Source organism: Pseudorasbora parva, chromosome 13, assembly GCF_024679245.1.
Source record: "Pseudorasbora parva isolate DD20220531a chromosome 13, ASM2467924v1, whole genome shotgun sequence".
In the NCBI taxonomy this organism is placed as follows: domain Eukaryota; kingdom Metazoa; phylum Chordata; class Actinopteri; order Cypriniformes; family Gobionidae; genus Pseudorasbora; species Pseudorasbora parva.
In genome coordinates, this window is record NC_090184.1 from 3,191,354 (window position 1) to 3,214,641 (window position 23,288).

At 42.3% G+C, this 23,288-nt stretch overlaps 1 protein-coding gene across 6 annotated transcripts in view; it reads right to left on the bottom strand.

Annotated features, from left to right (window-relative positions):
• Positions 1–3,450: 3,450 nt before the first annotated feature.
• The window catches only part of nr6a1a (nuclear receptor subfamily 6, group A, member 1a), a 222,164-nt gene continuing 202,326 nt past the window's right edge, over positions 3,451–23,288 (bottom strand). For all 6 annotated transcript variants that reach the window (XM_067412430.1, XM_067412431.1, XM_067412432.1 and 3 more), the window contains 5 exons: positions 22,842–23,051; positions 18,806–19,060; positions 16,682–16,803; positions 4,566–4,718; positions 3,451–4,484 (listed from right to left, as the gene is read on the bottom strand). In XM_067412430.1, coding sequence (XP_067268531.1) covers positions 4,348–4,484; positions 4,566–4,718; positions 16,682–16,803; positions 18,806–19,060; positions 22,842–23,051 — 877 coding nt within the window. In that variant the 3' untranslated portion in view covers positions 3,451–4,347. The remainder of the gene's footprint in view (positions 4,485–4,565; positions 4,719–16,681; positions 16,804–18,805; positions 19,061–22,841; positions 23,052–23,288) is intronic.

A 23,288-nucleotide genomic window follows, 5' to 3' on the forward strand; every position in this document is an offset into this window, starting at 1 on the left:
ATGAGCTGCTCGGCCATGGAAACCCATTCCATGAAGCTCTCTACACTGTTCTTGAGCTCATCTGAAGGCCACAGAAGTTTGGAGGTCTGGAGCTTTTGACTCTGCAGAAAGTTGGTGACTTCTGCGCACTGTGACCCTCAGCATGCGCTGACCCTGCTCTGTGATTTTACGTGGCCTACACTTCGTGGCTGAGTTGCTGTTGTTTCCAATCACTTCCACTTTGTTATAATCCCACTAACAGTTGAGCGTGGAATATTTAGTAGTGAGGAAATGTCAGGAATGGACTTATTGCACAGGTGTCAGCCTATCACGGCCCCACGCTTGAGTTCACTGAGCTCCTGAGAGCGACCCATTCCTTCACTAATGTGTGTAGAAGCGTCTGCAGGCCTAGAGCTTGATTTATACACCTGTGGCCATGAAGGGATTGAACACCTGAACTCAGTGATTTGGAGGAGTGTCCCAATACTTTTTTTTTTTTTACCATAATGACTTTGATATTAGTTCAACAGTTAAAGTCAAGATCAAGACCTCTGATATGGGACCAGTTGAATGTGTTTAAATTAAAATGAGCTTAATATTCTGTTAGATACAAACACACAAAAAACCTTTTTTCATGATGCACATTTTAGTTCTCTATGGTTCATGCTGCGATGCTGAACAATAAAACATGACAAGACGTGGTTTCACAGTTGCATAAGATTCACATTTATTTGGTTTCAAGTCCTAAAACATTCTAAACATGCTTTTATAACACATATGGGTCACATTCTTCACAGGTAGTAAAAGTCAGAGGAGCAGAAGAAGAGCTTTGTGGCACGGGTTAGGAAAAGCACCTCAGACGTCACTCCCAAAAACACACACTTCACGTAGCATGTGCGAGTGTTGATGTGGGGTTTTCAGGAGCGCGTCTGTTCCCTGAGATAATCACCCATGTTTTCAAAGCTCTCTTCTGGCTCCGTATGGTTTGCTCAAGCCCCAACATTCATCAGTGTTTCTTTTTCCACTGGATCAAGAAAATTTCCAAAGAGAACGGTTAGAAATAAGATTGAGATAAGCTCTCTGGCTACGACAGCACTTTGATAGTCTTTCAAGAACCAATCAGGATACCCGTAACAATCAAGTGAAAGAAATCTGATTGGCTGAAAAGTGTCAAAGCATTCACATGATTACGATGAACTGACAACAAACTTGTAAACAGTTGAGAAATAATAATAAAATCGTACAGACAAAAAAATACATTCTTCATGAAAACAATTCACAAACAGTGTTTACAACTAGGAATATAATACTGTTCATTTCACATGTTATAATTGCACTGAGAAACAGTCTTCAGTGAAGCAGCATCTGATGTTAACATCAGGCCATATATCAGAAATTAATGATTATTTCGAGGAGATGACTGAAAATGAACAGGTGGGAACTACACTCTTGAAATCTCTGAAGTTTCCAGAATGGCGTATGAAACTGACAAAGAAAAGAAAAAAACAGGATCACTGCTGCTTTGAAACCAATAAATAACGATTAATTTGCCTCAATGAAAGCACGCTACATGATGACACACACAAGAGGTAGCTTCAAATGAAAAATGTATAAAAAGAAACAAACGAGGTCGCTTTGTAAAATACGCAAAGAAAACAAAAAGGCCTGAATGGGGAGTGTGGCTCTGCTACGGGATTCAAAGGCTTCCCTTAAACACCAAAACCGTTCATATCAAAAATAAGAAAATTCCTGAGTTTCTTCCAGAGAATGAGGCCGATCAAAACAAGCAGGTCTGACAGCAGGTTCGCCTCTGTTCTAGCTAAAACCTGACATTCATATGGTGTGAGGTTGTTCCACGCTATTCTAGCATCACAGCCTACGTCGGCGTGTTTTGGCGTTGCTACCTGTAACAAACACTTCCACCGTATCAGGAGTTTAGTCTGAGTTTAGCTGGCTCACACTCGAAAACAAAACATTCACGGTATCTACGACGTACAAAATCAAGCGACAACAAATGAAGGGGATGGATGGATGACACGATGAATGAAACGCTTAGGATTAAGGACACGCAAAGCGGCATACGGACAGAACGGTAACAGTTGGTTTAGCTGCACTTGAGACGGGCCGTTACCAGGCTGAACGTGCGTCTTTGGTTTGAGCCCCTTTGTCATTGTCTGGTGCAAATATGTAAACATTACTCGACGCATATCGAACGTGTTTGGAATGTCTGAAATGATGAGCGCATCCACTGATAAAAGCCTCAGCAAAAGAAAAGAATCGACGAAACTCTCCAAGGCATCGCATCTCTAGCATCTCAGTCATGGTTTTTCCCTCGATTTGTGTTTACAGTAAAACTCATTGCATCTTATACTCAAAACCGAAACAAAACACCCTTCAAAATAACACTCCCCCCTTCCCGAACTCATAAAAAGAAAACTTCTAACAAGGACCTACGATGTCCAGAATAATACTACAAAAACTACTAAACCTACAAGTACATCACCGCTGCGATATCTGAGAGAGATGCGAGTGAATTAGAAAAACAGTAACTTTACCCTGTTTCAGATGTGAGGGAGGAACCAGCAGCAGACCAGGCCTGAACTACACTGTGAGGAAATCCATTCCTCCCTTTATTGTAGTTTGAGTGTAGGGTTGCAAAGTTTCCAGAAACTTTCCAGGATTTTTTGGGAAACTTTTCAGGATTTTTGGAAGATTTTCAGGATTTGGGGGGAAATTACCAGAACTTTTAGAAACTTTCCATGATTTTTGGGAATTTTGGGGAAATTACCAGGATTTCCAGGATTTTTTTTTTGTGGAAATTTTCGGAAACGTTCTGTAAATTTACTGGATATTTCCGAGACTTTTTTGTGTGGAAATTTTCTGAAACTTTTTTGGAAATTTACAAGAAATTTCCATGATTTTTTGGAAATTTTCTGAAACTTTTGGAAAGTTTCTGGAAATTTACTGGACATTTTTAGCCCCTTTGCAACCCTATTTGTGAACTTTGCAAACAAATCTGATGCTAACCCTGATCACTTGAGACCATTTGTGACTGAATCTCTTCAATGCTAAATTTCATCTGATAAATAGTTCAGATTAAAATCCAATTAAATTCAGATTAAGCCCATACACCACATTTCATTGCCCGATTGAGTGCAAACCGTGTGTAGTGTGCGGTTTTAATCTCGTACAAAAAATATTTTCCTAATTAGTATTTTTGTCTTATTTTCCAGTACGAACATTCCTAAATCAAGACACAAGCAAAATGTCAAATTAAGTGAAATTTTTTTATCAAAATTAAGTTAAATTATGATTAAAACAAGAAACAAATCAAGCAAGTTCATTTTTTTCTTAATAACTCACTTCATTTTGGTATATATTTCAGCAAACAATACTAAATATAATTTTGCTTCTCAAGTACATGTATCTTGGGTTGGAATTTTTGGAAACTTCCAGGATTTTTGGGGAAATTTTTGGAATATTTTGGAAAGTTTTCAGCCCCTTTGCAACCCTAATCTTGATCTAAAAATGTGTAGATATTAATACTGGAAAGCTAGACAAAAATACTAAGTCAGAAACAAAATGTTTTATTCTCCCCAGAAATAAGGGTGAGCCGAGCAGGGCTTACTTCCCTCCAAATTTGCATAAAACTTTGGTCAAAACCATAAAAAATAAAAAGTAAGAAATCAACATAAACAATATTAACACACATATTCTGTTGTCAAGTAAAATCCTCACTTCGTCCTCAGCCTATGATTGTGAAACATACACGTACACCTCTCTTTTGTGTAAACGATCACGCTCTCCATCGTGATAAAGACCATGTGTTAAGAGTTTACACGACTACTGAGCGCCTGCTCGAGGTCCGAATAAATGACAAGATGGCCTCAAACTCAAGGCACAACGTCGACGTTAACTTTCGAGTGGCTGCGAAACAGAGACAAAGAGAGATAGTACGTGAAAGGTTTTCTTCCTGAGGTAGTTTTCAATTAAACAAATCCTTTTATACTTACCTGTCCCTATCAGCACCCAAAAGAAAGTGAATAGAAGTATAAAATAAAACCAAGCAGTAGATCTAATCCGATCAGTGGTTACACGTCACATATCGCAGTTGGACTGAAGCGTGTGAAATCCACCGCGCTTTTTGTGCATTTTCATCTGAAAAGGAGCATGTGCACAGTGTGGATCAACATACATTCAGCTCTGTCTGGTAATAAATAGAGAGAAAAAACAACACTAATCTAAACAAAATGCATCAAATAGTTTCTTATCACATTCATGAGAGGAGGATGAGGAGGAAGGTGCCCCCAAATATAACACCCGCCCCCGTGCAATTAGATGGGGAGGGTGTTTTCAAAGGAGGCGGGGCTAGTTGGCAGGGGCGGTGCCCTTTGTCACACAGGGGGCGGAGCCGGTCCTGTAGTTGCTCAGACTTGACTTACAGGAGTGCAATACTGCCTTAAACAGCAGGGGGAGCTGCTCCAAAGGGATGTTGACCAACTTCCCTGAAAAAAACGAGTGGAGAACATCTGAGTTTCTGACTGCAGTTTATAAATTAAACAATATGATGTCTCTTCCGGACTTACCTGCAATGCAGCGGATCTCAGGCAGACACATCATGATTTCGGGAAAGCGTTTGGGCTGGTGAGGGTACTTGTACTCGGTGTAATCCTGACAAACGTACCAGTAACGCTTGTTCAACTGCTCCAGCTGGGTCACATTGGTCAGACTACGGATATCTAGACCAACAAAGAAATTTCATGATGCTGGAAATTTGAGGACTTCAAACATTTGAAAAACACAGTGCTTTTCCATTTCATGGCATGTTTATATATACATTATTCTCTATATCTGAGTGCTCATGCAGCTGTCATGTAATAAGGCAGGGCTCGACATTAAGTAGATGTGCTTGTCTTTCGGATGGGTAAATCTGTCATTCACTTGTGAGAGTACAAAAAGTTGCTTGTCCGGAAAAATAGCATTTGTGTGTTGTAGATATAATTTATTCTGAAGCAATATTCTCATCAGTGATCTATTGGCTTTGGCATATTTTAAATCTGCACATTTTATATATATATATATATATATATATATATATATATATATATATATATATTTGAAGGAATTGTTTTAGCTTCTTTACCCTAATCTTATTAAATATATGCTTCATCTTTTATTTTAAATTCTTAAATATGATCAATAAATTTGATTGGAATAATAAGACACTATAAGGACAGTAGGTGGCGGCAAGTGTCCATCTTAAAGAGTGAGTCATTGAGTCCTTTGTTAAAACGATTCATTCAAATAGCTGATTCATTCAAGAATGAGTCAGTTTTTTATGAATGAGTCATTAACTCAACCATTTTGTTCAAGATGTCATTCAGTAATGAAACAGCACTCTTGGTCTTGTGATGTTGATTAACTGTCTCATATCATATATTATATATATACAAATTCCACAAAATTCAATTTTTAACTGAAATATGTAAAAGGTGTCATGAACGTTTTTTTTTTATTTATATATACTGTTGTAAGAGGTCAATTTATGGCGTTCCATTGGTTTTTACATAAAAAAAAACATCATAACTAATAAGTAATAGGCTATTTTCTACACTGGTTGTGGGGCTCTCTCCTGAACGCTCAGTTTTGTTGGGCGTGTCACTGGGGACTTGGAAGTAAACGCCCACGGCTAGGATTGGATAAGATTTGCATATTTAATGAGATTCAGTACATGTAGGAATTGTTTTGAAAGTGTGTGGGAAAACGGCAACCGGAATGATTCATCCCACAGGGCTCGCACAATGTCTTTATCAAACAAACACAATGATTTATCTCTCATCCACCCGCGATTAATTGGAATGTTATATTTTTCATTACTTGGCCTGTCTGATCAGAGGATATAACTGCCGACTGTGCACACACACACACACCTCACTGCAGAGTCACAAGAGTGCACAATGCGCATCAAAAAAGGAATGTTATTGCACTATTTAAGACAGCCAGTTGGGCAGGCCAGGCTTACGCTTTGGTAGCTCGTCTGGAAAACATTGGGCTTTGCAAGCCCTCACCCATACATGTCCGATCTGATCCGAATTGCAATGAACCTACAAATAAAAATTCTTCAGCCTTTGACAGCGTACTGAGTTATGTTCAGTTAGACACGTAGGCCTACACATTAATCAGTAGATATCAAACGATCTGTAACAATGCAATTCTATGAAATTAAAAATAAAGGCTCAAACGCGCAGTGTCTTCCCCATATGAGTTGGATATTCATTAAAAATTAAAGCGTTACTTCAGGGATTTAGCATTAAGCTTTGTATTTAAATTGGGTCATTAATGTAGTAGAAAATGTGAAATTATTTTTGAATTTGGTGCCTTCTAGACTGAGAAAGGACAGAAAATTTATTTTTGTCTCATGGGAATGAAAGACAACAACTCCCAGAATGCTTCGCTGCCTTACGAGGCCACTCCCAAAGCCACCACTACTGGATCACTTTCCCACCGCGGCACCGCCCCTACCGTTCTGTTAATTTTCATTAAATCATTTAGTTCAGTTAGAGAACAGAGTCTACAATTAAAAATTGAACGTATGTGTTCAATATAATGTGAGTGAGCCAAGCGAGAGTTACGGCACAAACGCAGCAGGAGTCAGATTACATTCATCAGGAGAGCTGAGGTAAGCGGAGTCAGATTACATTCATCAGGAGAGCTAGGGTAAGCGGAGTCAGATTACATTCGTCAGGAGAGCTGAGGTAAGAGGAGTCAGATTACATTCATCAGGAGAGCTAGGGTAAGCGGAGTCAGCTTACATTCGTCAGGAGAGCTGAGGTAAGCGGAGTCAGATTACATTCATCAGGAGAGCTGAGGTAAGCGGAGTCAGATTACATTCATCAGGAGAGCTAGGGTAAGCGGAGTCAGATTACATTCGTCAGGAGAGCTGAGGTAAGAGGAGTCAGATTACATTCATCAGGAGAGCTAGGGTAAGCGGAGTCAGATTACATTCATCAGGAGAGCTGAGGTAAGAGGAGTCAGATTACATTCATCAGGAGAGCTGAGGTAAGCGGAGTCAGATTACATTCATCAGGAGAGCTGGGGAAAGCGGAGTCAGATCCCATTCATCAGGAGAGCTGAGGTAAGAGGAGTCAGATCACATTCATCAGGAGAGCTAGGGTAAGCGGAGTCATTCATCAGGAGAGCTAGGGTAAGCGGAGTCAGATTACATTCATCAGGAGAGCTGAGGTAAGAGGAGTCAGATTACATTCATCAGGAGAGCTGAGGTAAGCGGAGTCAGATTACATTCATCAGGAGAGCTGGGGAAAGCGGAGTCAGATCACATTCATCAGGAGAGCTGAGGTATGCAGAGTCAGATTACGTTCATCAGGAGAGCTGAGGTAAGAGGAGTCAGATTACGTTCATCAGGAGAGCTGAGGTAAGCGGAGTCAGATTACGTTCATCAGGAGAGCTGAGGTAAGCGGAGTCAGATTACGTTCATCAGGAGAGCTGAGGTAAGAGGAGTGAGATTACATTCATCAGGAGAGCTGAGGTAAGAGGAGTCAGATTAAATTCATCATGAGAGCTGAGGTAAGCGGAGTCAGATTACATTCATCAGGAGAGCTGAGGTAAGCGGAGTCATATTACGTTCATCAGGAGAGCTGAGGTAAGCGGAGTCAAATTACGTTCATCAGGAGAGTTGAGGTAAGCGGAGTCAGATTACATTCATCAGGAGAGCTGAAGTAAGAGGAGTCAGATTACATTCATCAGGAGAGCTGAGGTAAGAGGAGTCAGATTACATTCATCAGGAGAGCTGAGGTAAGAGGAGTCAGATTACATTCATCAGGAGAGCTGAGGTAAGCGCAGTCAGATTACATTCATCATGAGAGCTGAGGTAAGAGGAGTCAGATCACATTCATCAAGAGAGCTGAGGTAAAAGGAGTCAGATTACGTTCATCAGGAGAGCTGAGGTAAACGGAGTCAGATTACATTCATCAGGAGAGCTGAGGTAAGCGGAGTCAGATTACATTCATCAGGAGAGCTGAAGTAAGTGGAGTCAGATTACATTCATCAGGAGAGCTGAGGTAAGCGGAGTCAGATTATGTTCATCAGGAGAGCTGAGGTAAGCGGAGTCAGATTACGTTCATCAGGAGAGCTGAGGTAAGTGGAGACAGATTACATTCATCAGGAGAGCTGAGGTAAGTGGAGTCAGATTACATTCATCAGGAGAGCTGAGGTAAGAGGAGTCAGATCACATTCATCAAGAGAGCTGAGGTAAGAGGAGTCAGATCATATTCATCAGGAGAGCTGAGGTAAGAGGAGTCAGATTACATTCATCAGGAGAGCTGAGGTAAGAGGAGTCAGATCACATTCATCAGGAGAGCTGAGGTAAGCGGAGTCAGATCACATTCATTAGGAGAGCTGAGGTAAGCGGAGTCAGATTACGTTCATCAGGAGAGCTGAGGTAAGTGGAGTCAGATTACATTCGTCAGGACAGCTGAGGTAAGAGGAGTCAGATTACATTCATCAGGAGAGCTAGGGTAAGCGGAGTCAGATTACATTCATCAGGAGAGCTGAGGTAAGCGGAGTCATATTACGTTCATCAGGAGAGCTGAGGTAAGCGGAGTCAAATTACGTTCATCAGGAGAGTTGAGGTAAGCGGAGTCAGATTACATTCATCAGGAGAGCTGAAGTAAGAGGAGTCAGATTACATTCATCAGGAGAGCTGAGGTAAGAGGAGTCAGATTACATTCATCAGGAGAGCTGAGGTAAGAGGAGTCAGATTACATTCATCAGGAGAGCTGAGGTAAGCGCAGTCAGATTACATTCATCATGAGAGCTGAGGTAAGAGGAGTCAGATCACATTAATCAAGAGAGCTGAGGTAAAAGGAGTCAGATTACGTTCATCAGGAGAGCTGAGGTAAACGGAGTCAGATTACATTCATCAGGAGAGCTGAGGTAAGTGGAGTCAGATTACATTCATCAGGAGAGCCGAGGTAAGTGGAGTCAGATTACATTCATCAGGAGAGCTGAGGTAAGAGGAGTCAGATCACATTCATCAAGAGAGCTGAGGTAAGCGGAGTCAGATTACATTCATCAGGAGAGCTGAGGTAAGAGGAGTCAGATCACATTCATCAGGAGAGCTGAGGTAAGCGGAGTCAGATTACATTCATCAGGAGAGCTGAGGTAAGCGGAGTCAGATCACATTCATCAGGAGAGCTGAGGTAAGCGGAATCAGATTACATTCATCAGGAGAGCTGAGGTAAGCGGAGTCAGATTACATTCATCATGAGAGCTGAGGTAAGCGGAGTCAGATTACATTCATCAGGAGAGCTGAGGTAAGCGCAGTCAGATTACATTCATCATGAGAGCTGAGGTAAGAGGAGTCAGATCACATTCATCAAGAGAGCTGAGGTAAAAGGAGTCAGATTACGTTCATCAGGAGAGCTGAGGTAAACGGAGTCAGATTACATTCATCAGGAGAGCTGAGGTAAGCGGAGTCAGATTACATTCATCAGGAGAGCTGAAGTAAGTGGAGTCAGATTACATTCATCAGGAGAGCTGAAGTAAGAGGAGTCAGATCACATTCATCAGGAGAGCTGAGGTAAGCGGAGTCAGATTACATTCATCAGGAGAGCTGAGGTAAGAGGAGTCAGATCACATTCATCAGGAGAGCTGAGGTAAGCGGAGTCAGATTACGTTCATCAGGAGAGCTGAGGTAAGCGGAGTCAGATTACGTTCATCAGGAGAGCTGAGGTAAGTGGAGACAGATTACATTCATCAGGAGAGCTGAGGTAAGTGGAGTCAGATTACATTCATCAGGAGAGCTGAGGTAAGAGGAGTCAGATCACATTCATCAAGAGAGCTGAGGTAAGAGGAGTCAGATCATATTCATCAGGAGAGCTGAGGTAAGAGGAGTCAGATTACATTCATCAGGAGAGCTGAGGTAAGAGGAGTCAGATCACATTCATCAGGAGAGCTGAGGTAAGCGGAGTCAGATCACATTCATTAGGAGAGTTGAGGTAAGCGGAGTCAGATTACGTTCATCAGGAGAGCTGAGGTAAGTGGAGTCAGATTACATTCGTCAGGACAGCTGAGGTAAGAGGAGTCAGATTACATTCATCAGGAGAGCTAGGGTAAGCGGAGTCAGATTACATTCATCATGAGAGCTGAGGTAAGCGGAGTCAGATTACATTCATCAGGAGAGCTGAGGTAAGAGGAGTCAGATTACATTCATCAGGAGAGCTGAGGTAAGAGGAGTCAGATTACGTTCATCAGGAGAGCTGAGGTAAGCGGAGTCAAATTGCATTCATCAGGAGAGTTGAGGTAAGCGGAGTCAAATTACATTCATCAGGAGAGCTGAGGTAAGAGGAGTCAGATTACATTCATCAGGAGAGCTGAGGTAAGCGGAGTCAGATTACATTCATCAGCAGAGCTGAGGTAAGCGGAGTCAGATTGGATTCATCAGGAGAGCTGAGGTAAATGGAGTCAGATTACATTCATCAGGAGAGCTGAGGTAAGAGGAGTCAGATCACATTCATCAAGAGAGCTGAGGTAAGCGGAGTCAGATTACATTCATCAGGAGAGCTGAGGTAAGTGGAGTCAGATTACATTCATCAAGAGAGCTGAGGTAAGAGGTGTCAGATTACGTTCATCAGGAGAGCTGAGGTAAACGGAGTCAGATTACATTCATCAGGAGAGCTGAGGTAAGCGGAGTCAGATTACATTCATCAGGAGAGCTGAGGTAAGAGGAGTCAGATTACATTCATCAGGAGAGCCGAGGTAAGTGGAGTCAGATTACATTCATCAGGAGAGCCGAGGTAAGTGGAGTCAGATTACATTCATCAGGAGAGCTGAGGTAAGAGGAGTCAGATCACATTCATCAAGAGAGCTGAGGTAAGCGGAGTCAGATTACATTCATCAGGAGAGCTGAGGTAAGAGGAGTCAGATCACATTCATCAGGAGAGCTGAGGTAAGCGGAGTCAGATTACATTCATCAGGAGAGCTGAGGTAAGCGGAGTCAGATCACATTCATCAGGAGAGCTGAGGTAAGCGGAATCAGATTACATTCATCAGGAGAGCTGAGGTAAGCGGAGTCAGATCACATTCATCAGGAGAGCTGAGATAAGCGGAGTCATATTACGTTCATCAGGAGAGCTGAGGTAAGCGGAGTCAAATTACGTTCATCAGGAGAGTTGAGGTAAGCGGAGTCAGATTACATTCATCAGGAGAGCTGAAGTAAGAGGAGTCAGATTACATTCATCAGGAGAGCTGAGGTAAGAGGAGTCAGATTACATTCATCAGGAGAGCTGAGGTAAGCGCAGTCAGATTACATTCATCATGAGAGCTGAGGTAAGAGGAGTCAGATCACATTCATCAAGAGAGCTGAGGTAAAAGGAGTCAGATTACGTTCATCAGGAGAGCTGAGGTAAACGGAGTCAGATTACATTCATCAGGAGAGCTGAGGTAAGTGGAGTCAGATTACATTCATCAGGAGAGCCGAGGTAAGTGGAGTCAGATTACATTCATCAGGAGAGCTGAGGTAAGAGGAGTCAGATCACATTCATCAAGAGAGCTGAGGTAAGCGGAGTCAGATTACATTCATCAGGAGAGCTGAGGTAAGAGGAGTCAGATCACATTCATCAGGAGAGCTGAGGTAAGCGGAGTCAGATTACATTCATCAGGAGAGCTGAGGTAAGCGGAGTCAGATCACATTCATCAGGAGAGCTGAGGTAAGCGGAATCAGATTACATTCATCAGGAGAGCTGAGGTAAGCGGAGTCAGATTACATTCATCATGAGAGCTGAGGTAAGCGGAGTCAGATTACATTCATCAGGAGAGCTGAGGTAAGCGCAGTCAGATTACATTCATCATGAGAGCTGAGGTAAGAGGAGTCAGATCACATTCATCAAGAGAGCTGAGGTAAAAGGAGTCAGATTACGTTCATCAGGAGAGCTGAGGTAAACGGAGTCAGATTACATTCATCAGGAGAGCTGAGGTAAGCGGAGTCAGATTACATTCATCAGGAGAGCTGAAGTAAGTGGAGTCAGATTACATTCATCAGGAGAGCTGAAGTAAGAGGAGTCAGATCACATTCATCAGGAGAGCTGAGGTAAGCGGAGTCAGATTACATTCATCAGGAGAGCTGAGGTAAGAGGAGTCAGATCACATTCATCAGGAGAGCTGAGGTAAGCGGAGTCAGATTACGTTCATCAGGAGAGCTGAGGTAAGCGGAGTCAGATTACGTTCATCAGGAGAGCTGAGGTAAGTGGAGACAGATTACATTCATCAGGAGAGCTGAGGTAAGTGGAGTCAGATTACATTCATCAGGAGAGCTGAGGTAAGAGGAGTCAGATCACATTCATCAAGAGAGCTGAGGTAAGAGGAGTCAGATCATATTCATCAGGAGAGCTGAGGTAAGAGGAGTCAGATTACATTCATCAGGAGAGCTGAGGTAAGAGGAGTCAGATCACATTCATCAGGAGAGCTGAGGTAAGCGGAGTCAGATCACATTCATTAGGAGAGCTGAGGTAAGCGGAGTCAGATTACGTTCATCAGGAGAGCTGAGGTAAGTGGAGTCAGATTACATTCGTCAGGACAGCTGAGGTAAGAGGAGTCAGATTACATTCATCAGGAGAGCTAGGGTAAGCGGAGTCAGATTACATTCATCATGAGAGCTGAGGTAAGCGGAGTCAGATTACATTCATCAGGAGAGCTGAGGTAAGAGGAGTCAGATTACATTCATCAGGAGAGCTGAGGTAAGAGGAGTCAGATTACGTTCATCAGGAGAGCTGAGGTAAGCGGAGTCAAATTGCATTCATCAGGAGAGTTGAGGTAAGCGGAGTCAAATTACATTCATCAGGAGAGCTGAGGTAAGAGGAGTCAGATTACATTCATCAGGAGAGCTGAGGTAAGCGGAGTCAGATTACATTCATCAGCAGAGCTGAGGTAAGCGGAGTCAGATTGGATTCATCAGGAGAGCTGAGGTAAATGGAGTCAGATTACATTCATCAGGAGAGCTGAGGTAAGAGGAGTCAGATCACATTCATCAAGAGAGCTGAGGTAAGCGGAGTCAGATTACATTCATCAGGAGAGCTGAGGTAAGAGGAGTCAGATTACATTCATCAAGAGAGCTGAGGTAAGAGGTGTCAGATTACGTTCATCAGGAGAGCTGAGGTAAACGGAGTCAGATTACATTCATCAGGAGAGCTGAGGTAAGCGGAGTCAGATTACATTCATCAGGAGAGCTGAGGTAAGAGGAGTCAGATTACATTCATCAGGAGAGCCGAGGTAAGTGGAGTCAGATTACATTCATCAGGAGAGCCGAGGTAAGTGGAGTCAGATTACATTCATCAGGAGAGCTGAGGTAAGAGGAGTCAGATCACATTCATCAAGAGAGCTGAGGTAAGCGGAGTCAGATTACATTCATCAGGAGAGCTGAGGTAAGAGGAGTCAGATCACATTCATCAGGAGAGCTGAGGTAAGCGGAGTCAGATTACATTCATCAGGAGAGCTGAGGTAAGCGGAGTCAGATCACATTCATCAGGAGAGCTAGGGTAAGCGGAATCAGATTACATTCATCAGGAGAGCTGAGGTAAGCGGAGTCAGATCACATTCATCAGGAGAGCTGAGGTAAGCGGCCTCAGATTACATTCATCAGGAGAGCTGAGGTAAGCGGAGTCAGATCACATTCATCAGCAGAGCTGAGGTAAGAGGAGTCAGATCACATTCATCAGGAGAGCTGAGGTAAGCAGAGTCAGATTACGTTCATCAGGAGAGCTGAGGTAAGCAGAGTCAGATTACGTTCATCAGGAGAGCTGAGGTAAGCGGAGTCAGATTACATTCATCAGGAGAGCTGGGGTAAGCGGAGTCAGATTACATTCATCAGGAGAGCTGGGTTAAGCGGAGTCAGATTACATTCATCAGGAGAGCTGAGGTAAGCAGAGTCAGATTACGTTCATCAGGAGAGCTGAGGTAAGCAGAGTCAGATTACATTCATCAGGAGAGCTGAGGTAAGCGGAGTCAGATTACATTCATCAGGAGAGCTGGGTTAAGCGGAGTCAGATTACATTCATCAGGAGAGCTGAGGTAAGCGGAGTCAGATCACATTCATCAGGAGAGCTGAGGTAAGCGGAGTCAAATCACATTCATCAGGAGAGCTGAGGTAAGTGGAGTCAGATTACGTTCATCAGGAGAGCTGAGGTAAGCGGAAATCAGGAGAGCTGAGGTAAGCGGAGTCAGATTACATTCATCAGGAGAGCTGAGGTAAGCGGAGTCAGATTACATTCATCAGGAGAGCTGAGGTAAGCGGAGTCAGATCACATTCATCAGGAGAGCTGAGGTAAGCGGAGTCAGATTACGTTCATCAGGAGAGCTGAGGTAAGCGGAAATCAGGAGAGCTGAGGTAAGCGGAGTCAGATTACATTCATCAGGAGAGCTGAGGTAAGCGGAGTCAGATTACATTCATCAGGAGAGCTGAGGTAAGCGGAGTCAGATCACATTCATCAGGAGAGCTGAGGTAAGCGGAGTCAGATTACGTTCATCAGGAGAGCTGAGGTAAGCGGAAATCAGGAGAGCTGAGGTAAGCGGAGTCAGATTACATTCATCAGGAGAGCTGAGGTAAGCGGAGTCAGATTACATTCATCAGGAGAGCTGAGGTAAGCGGAGTCAGATCACATTCATCAGGAGAGCTGAGGTAAGCGGAGTCAGATTACGTTCATCAGGAGAGCTGAGGTAAGCGGAAATCAGGAGAGCTGAGGTAAGCGGAGTCAGATTACATTCATCAGGAGAGCTGAGGTAAGCGGAGTCAGATCACATTCATCAGCAGAGCTGAGGTAAGAGGAGTCAGATCACATTCATCAGGAGAGCTGAGGTAAGCGGAGTCAGATTACATTCATCAGGAGAGCTGAGGTAAGCGGAGTCAGATTACGTTCATCAGGAGAGCTGAGGTAAGCGGAGTCAGATTACATTCATCAGGAGAGCTGAGGTAAGAGGAGTCAGATTACATTCATCAGGAGAGTTGAGGTAAGCGTGGACGCGGCAGTCGTTCTCAGCGCGTGTTCAGTCTGGAGCGTTTCGATTTCATGCCTTTGGAAGATTAACTTTCATAGGAATTCATTTGAAAAGTTGAAACACTCATCTCAGGGGGATATGAGGGGGGCACAATCATTCGAATATACTTCCGGGTTTCTACTGATCCAAAGCCATATGCTAAATCGCAGAAGTAACCCTTTAAGTTCATCCATACATTCATAATACTGAAATCTGAATGAAGCTTATGCGGCATGTTTATTGTTTAGAAGTTCGATCCGGTTTAGCTCTATGTAGGCCTGTGTATGTCAGTGGCAAGAGTTGGTGGGCTGGGCTACAGAATCAGGCGTTGCTCTTCTTCTGTAGAGGCGGTGTTTCACCACACGCTGACATCAAGGTGTGACATTCTGAGAGCCTCGTTTTCTAGGTCTGGTGTCATTAAAGGGTTACTTCAGCGATTAGCATATGGCTTTGTATCAGTAGAAACCCTGGAGTATATTCAAATGATTGTGCTTTCCCCCCTCATATCCCCCTGAGATGAGAGATTTATGCATTTTATTTCTGGAAAAATTCCTCCTATGATGCAAATATCGTCAATTTGCATCATAGGAGGAATTTTTCCAGAAATAAAATGCATAAATCTCTCATCTCAGGGGGATATGAGGGGGGAAAGCACAATCATTTGAATATACTCCAGGGTTTAATGTTTGCCCAAAGGCTAAAGACTACAGCCAGCAGAGGGAGCCATTTCCGCATGTTTTGAATCTGCGCATGGGGGATGGAGATAACACTCAGCTCGCAGGGAGAGCTGCTCAGCTCTCAGCTACAGACACTCATTTAAACGGAGCTATGGTGAGCAATGTAAGTCTTCTAACTTCTCAAATTAATTTCTATGAAAGTTAAGCTTGCCAGACTGAACTCGCGTTGTTAATGTATGCCGCGAGTGTAGTCGCGATTACCTCAGCTCTCATCACGAGAGCTCATCAGCTAATTTTTTTCACTCCTGCAGTTAGTGCTCAGTGCTGTGATACTCGCGCGGAGACTCACTCATTATATTGAACACACACGTTCAGTTTTTAATTGTAGTGTCTTCTCTAACTCAGTCACTGTAATCAAGTTGGTGGCTTTGGGAATGGCCTCAAAGGGCAGCGAAGCATTCTGGGAATTGTAGTCTTTCATCCCCATGGGACAAAAATAATTTTTCTGTCTTTTCTCAGTCTAGAAGGCACCAAATTAAAAAATAATTTCACATTTCTACTACATTGATGACCCAGTTTAAATACAGATTCATCTTCCCAGCGCTGAAGTACCCCTTTAATAGCTTTTCTTTCACTAAAAAGGAAGTTTTCAGCTCTGAAACGTACAGGATATTCGCATATTACCATGACCTTTTATAAATCAAAAGCTCAAGGGAAAGTTGATTTCTCAATTCATCACCCCTATAACCGAGTTTTTTTGTGTGAGCTGCGCTCATTTGTTTCCATTTGACTGTGCAAGCATCAACAGCTCAACCTTGTTACGTCATTATACATTATCCAATATCAATCGCCACTTACAATAAATATAATAATAAAATCAGAATCAATTAAATTTTTTTTAAAAGCCTTACCGTCAAACCCTGTAAGGTCTGTTGCATTATACTGTAACTATAAATGAATGTGTCTAAGGGGCGTTTTACCTTGGTTGAGGAAGTTGATGGCTTTCATGCAGGCGTATTCCTCATTGCTGACCTTCAACTGATGAAACTTACGGAACAGATAGATCAGCTTCTCCATCACCTCCATCCCATCCTCACTGAAACTACACACACACAATTCATCAGTACAGCACAGATTTCACAGCTGACCTCACAGCTATTGACAGCATTGATTGAGCAGAACGATATCATGAATACCACAGCTCAATCGGTGTGTAAAATGACATTTGTTGATGAATTTAGAGCTTAGAGCCGACATCCACACGAGAGTTTTTAATAAAGCCGTTCCTGAGAAATGTTGATCTATCTTATCATCTGATTCCATATGTGTGCACATCCTGCTAGCCGTAGAGTTTATGAGCTTAATTTATGTTACTAATGAGATAATAAGAGTATGTTTGAGTGGGAGACCATATGAACGGTGGAATAATGTTTTAGCGATAAAGCGTATCTTGGTGCTAAATTACTTAATGCCAGGACATACCCAGCACCTTTAGTCTCCAGGACTCTGAATCTGATCGCGATCTCTAGGAATCGGTCTCCGCCGCTCTACTTCCCTCCCTTTGAACTCTCTCCCTAAAGGTAGGTCGTGACCTTCAGCATGTACCTGCTCCGTGAAAAAAGCGAGTGTTTCACTAGCTCAGACCCCATTTCTGCCCAGCATGCAACAGTAAATCTAGCTAGCCACACACACACACACACACACACACACACACACACACACACACACACACACACACACACGCCCTCTCCTCCACATCGGCTCTAGTATTTCATTCTTTAGGCTGCAGGTAAATGAAGCAGGGCTCGAGAAATGTAATTGGACCAAAACCAACAAATACATTATATTTTTTGTTTATAGTACATTTATTTAAAATAAATGCTGTTCTTTTGAAATGATCAAAGATTCCTGTACAACACAATCAATGTTTCCATAAAAATATGTAGCAGCTCAACTGCTTTTAACACTGATAATAATCATAAACGTTTGCTGAGCATCAAATCCTCATATAAGAATGATTAGTGAAGGATCATGTGACACTGAATACTGGAGTAATGATGATAAACTCAGCTTTGATCACAGGAATACATCACACTTTACTAATATTCACATAGAGAACAGTGGTTTTAAATTGTAATGAATACATTCGTTTTTACTGTATTTTTGATCAAATGTGAGCATAAGAGATTTTTTCAAAACACTAAAATAATCTTGCTGACCCTACATACGCAAACACACACACATGCTCGCTCACACACACACACACACACACACACACACACACACACACACACACACACACACACACACACACACACTTACATGCAAACAGACACACATACACTCGCACACAAATACACACGCAAACACACCCTCACATGCAAATAGCCACACACATACACACAAAGACACACACAAACACCGACAAACACACACACACACAGACACACACACACACACGCAAACATACACACGAACACACACACACACACTCACACGCAAACATACACACATGCTAACACACACACATGCACACTCAAACACACACACGCAAACAGATATTGAAAGAGTGAGAATTAAGGCAAACATTTAGATAAAAAATAATTTTAAAAGCTATAATAATTATTTTACACAATATAAAATGTATTATTATTCAACTATTATTGTCCAATTAAAATATATTATACATAACAAATAATACTAAAACAATCTATTAAACTTTTCACCCAAATTGTTATTGAATCTGTAATGGAGAATATTTAAGTTTGGGGAGGAAAAAACCTAATATAAATGTAAATAGCTTTTCAAATAGTTTCTCACAAACACACACCGGGAACGCCCGTTTCACACACACTCCGTCTGCAGTCCGTATGCGTATCCGTAAGCTTTCACATATACCGCATACCCACCGCAAAAAGTAGGTGTAAAACGGGCGTCAGATTTGATGGCGATGGAGAAATACAGGCCGAGACGTGAGATTTTCCTCTGCCTCTTTCCCACACACACAGAAGCCTGAGATTATCTGAAGCCTAAACAAGCCCTCCAGTCACACACGAGCAGCAGGAATGGGAATGAGCGTGAGAAGCGTGTTCCTCAAGCCTCACCTCTGCAGCTCTTCGTCCGACGGCGTGTATTTGTCGGTGACGCCGGCGAGGTCCCCGAGCACCTGCGCGCTGTAGACCGTCAGACAGGCCAACAGGATGAGCTCCTGCCAGGTGGCGCTCAGGAGCCGAGTGTAGTCCTCGATGGACAGCTCGCAGAAGAACGGAAGCTTCTTGACCCAGGAGATCTGTCTGAAGAGAAGCTCATCTGCCAGCCGGCACAGCAGAGCGAACAGCTCCACCTGAGTGACACGATACCTGACACAACGGAGAGCAAGCGCTACCTGTCAACATTTGGGTATCAAAATGGCCCTAAATCCTCACATAAACCTATAATAATAATAATACATTTCATTTGTACCTGTGCTCTACCTACCTGTAAGTAGGAAATATACATACATTGTTATCAGTTTGCACTGCATAAGTTATGAATTATATATAGATTAATCTTTATTAAAGGTACTGAAGTTATTTAGTCCAGAGCAGAGCATATTAAGTGAGCAATTACTTTTGTTCTTTACTTATAAGTGGTTACTGTCACTTTAAAAGATCTTCCGCTGTCGCACATGATGTGGATGTGAGATGCTGAAGTCACAGTTACAAAACACGTGACTGTCCCCCACCTGCTCCTCTTTAGAAAATTACATTCGCTGTCCCATTGATCACGGTATTTACACAAGGGTTTACATCATCCGTCTCTGTTTTGTTTTTTGTTTTTTCCTGCGTTGTCACTCGTCCATAGACTGTAAAAAAATATATGGACATAGTGTCCGTGACGTCACCCATAGGATTCCGATGAGCTGCTCTGAAGCGTAAAGTAGAGACGAGCTGGCCGTCGCCATCTTGCGAGCGCGTCATCGCGTGTCACTCCCGGATAACAGAAAATGGGCAAAAGGCGGGATGTGGGCGGAGCTGAGGTGACGCAATGACTATAGACGGCAGATAAATGGCTATCCACCTGTCACTCAAAGTAACCACGCCCTTAATTATGCAGAACGTAAAGTCTTTATATAACGTAAACGAATACGTTTAAAAAATATGTGACTTTCTTGACCAAAACGGGATACTTGACAGGTATGAGCAAGAGTGAGATCAAGAGTTTGTCACTTTCAAGAGTGAGGCGCGCCATCAGCATTTGGACACTTTACAAACATCAGTGTTTTACTTTGCACATCAGTTGATCCAAAATGAGCGGGTGCATGCGGTTACGAGTCATTCAAAAATATTATTAATGATATTCAGGTCGCGGTCAGTCGGGTCATTTGAAATAAAGATGCCAATTAAACCTTTGTAATTGATATAGTACTAGACACAGTTTCCTATGAAATCGATTGGCCAGGAGGATCCTCTGCGTTCCAGCAGTGAGCGCACATTCAGCTCCGCAGGTCGAGTCATACAGGCGAGAATTAAACCGGCTCATCCTAGGGACAGCTGATTCAATATTATTTCTACACAGCGCGAGAAAAGCTAAAAATAAGAAGCTAATCTTCTGTTTAAGGCCAACAACGGCACCTTATAGCCCTTTCCTGACGCGGGACAAAATGGCCGATTGGCTATTTCCCAACACGCTGAACTGAGCAATGCCATTGGACCATTTGAACAGGCTACCTTTAAACGCATATAGCTCAGTAATGTCAGTTTTATGTATTTTCTGAGAGGGGGCAGGATTTTTGTTGGGAAAGTCGAGGGAAGACGCACACTCCGATTAGACTGGATAAACACATGCTGCATCTTAATTGTAAAGAAAATGAAAGGAAATAAATGAATAAATTGAAGCTGCGATGAGCATTTACTACTTTAAAAAAAATGTGGGTCAGGAAGCGGTCGGGTACCATATTTTCTTTTAGTTGGTTAGTTGAAACCATCGGTCGGGTGCGGGTTGTTTATACATTGACTCGTGGATTAAGGTGCACCTTAGCTATGATAGTCTGTGTTGCCGGCGTTCAGACTCAACACCGGTCCCATTGCGTGCACACCGTGGCACCGCCGCCACCATCAGAGAACAGACAGGACAAATAAAAACTGAACGTGTCTGCTTACTAAAGCATTTTAGGAATGAAAGTCACGGCACAAACGCAGCAGGAGTCAGATCTCATTCATCACATGTGAGGAGTGAGGAGAGCTGACAGACGAGAGGATCGCGGAAGATTTGGTTTCAAAGCTTCATGTAAAAGTGCCTATTTAAGTGAGTTTGTTTTTAAGTGCCTATTTAAGTGAGTTTGTTTTTAAGTGCCTATTTAAGTGAGTTTGTTTTTAAGTGCCTATTTAAGTGAGTTTGTTCTTAAGTGCCTATTTAAGTGAGTTTGTCATTGCACATTGTTGTTGTTGTTGTTGTGTTTTTCATTAAAGCTCCACTGTGTGATATTTTCCCCCATCTAGCGGTGTAAAGGTAAATGACCATCCAGTGAATAATAGTTTCTGTTCCTCTCAATTCTGATTTCGTTTTAACTCCTACGGTGGCCGATTTAGTCCAAGATTATCACGGCAATCCTCCTCTTCACATTCGACACGGTGCCATCGAGTGTTAAAACGCAAAAGGCGAAGCTTGAATTTATGGGTATGTCCCTCTTTGGCTAATGTACTTTCAAGATGGAGGGGCAACATGGCGACCGGCATTCGAACCCCTCACCCGTATGTGTTTTTAATGGCATATTATAAACTTACAAGAATACTTTATAGCTTGAAAGAAGTAAATATACATTAATGAGCACATATATTTTTGAAAGAACTAGGTGTTTTTAGCTAAGAATAAACTAAAAAAGTTACACAGTGTAGCTTTAAGAATAATAGGCTAATAGACCCACAATTAAAGCAATCCACCCCCGAACTACATTTGAAATCGGCCTTTTTGTTTCAAAGCTCTCTCCGTCCACACTGAAATCATCCATGTGTAAAATGCAAAGGTCGTTGAAATGATACGAGAGACCAGACATAATAAAGTTCTCACACTATTCTCCTGGCACAATCATTTCATTAAAGGGTTACTTCAGTGATTTAGCATTAAGCTCTGTATTTAAACTGTGTTGTGTATGTAGTAGAAATGTTAAATTATTTTTGAATCTAGACTGAGAAAAGACAGAACATTTATTTTTGTCTCATTGGGATGAAAGACTACAATTCCCAGAATGCTTCAATGCCCTGTGAGGCCACTCCCAAAGCCACCGCTACTGGATCACTTTCCCACCGCGTTCATCCTCATAAAATCAGTTCAGTTAGAGAACAGACACTACAATTAAGAACTGTCTGTGTGTGTTCAATATAATGTGAGTGAGCCGAGCGAGAGTCACGGCACAAACGCAGTTAGAAGCATGATTTAACACATTTGCTAACATGTTGTTTGCATTATTTAGCATGTTGTTAACATGATTTAACAATTAGCTAACAATATTTAACACAGTGCTAGCCTGTTTGCTAGCATGATTTGGCACATTGTTAAGATGGTTTAATGTTGCTAGCCTGATTTAACGACATTTTGGGTTTTTATTCAACTGGGCATGGGCATGCTGTGATCAGTACTGAATGTTTTACTGTAACTGAAGGATTCCGGCCAAAAATGCAACACCGGAGTGTGAGGGAACGGGAGTCATTCCTCTGGGATTGGGATGGGATGGGCCTTTTCCCCAGTTTTTTTGTGGGATTGGGATGGGACGGGAGAGCACTGCAAAAAATGCTTTTCTTACTTAGTATTTTTGTCTTGTTTCTAGTCCAAACATCTAAAAATTCTTACAACAAGAAGTATTTACTAGACAAGCAAAAGTAATTGTCTTGTTTTGGGACAAAAGTACTCAACATTATGAGAGTTTTTGCTTAAAATAAGCTAAATAATCTGCCAAAGGAGTAAAAAAAATAATCTTAATTCAAACAGAAAACAAGATTATTTTTCATACCTCATTGGCATCTTACTTTGCTAATTTTAAGCAAAAAAGCACACAAAAAAATATATGATATTTTGACTAGAAACAAGACAAAAATACTTATAAAGAAACGCATTTTTTTGTGTTTTGGTCTGAATGTGGGCGGAGCCGGAGGTGTGGTTTACCCGTCCTCGATGAGCATGGGCGTGGCCAGCGGGGCCAGTTCCTCTGCTGCCACCAGCTGGCTGATGAGCGTATGGCTCTGCGGGTACAGACTGCGAGGCTGGGCGGCGTATCCGAACAGGTGAGGCAGGAACTGGTAGTGCTGGGCCATTGCATTGCCAATATACTGTTCCCTCAGAGCAGCGGTGTAGCCATTCAGCTCCATAGAGCGGCTGCGGGACACAGGGAGGAAGACGAGTACACTTTACACATGCACAACGGGTTTACACTGCAAACATTTATTTTCTTACTTAGTATTTTTGTCTTGTTTCTAGACAAAATATCTAAAAATTCTTACATTAGGAAACATTTGCTAGACAAGTAAAAATTACTGTTTTGTTTTGGGAAAAAATAACTCAAAATTAAGTTAGTTATTGCTTAAAATAAGCAAATTAATCTGCCAATGGGGT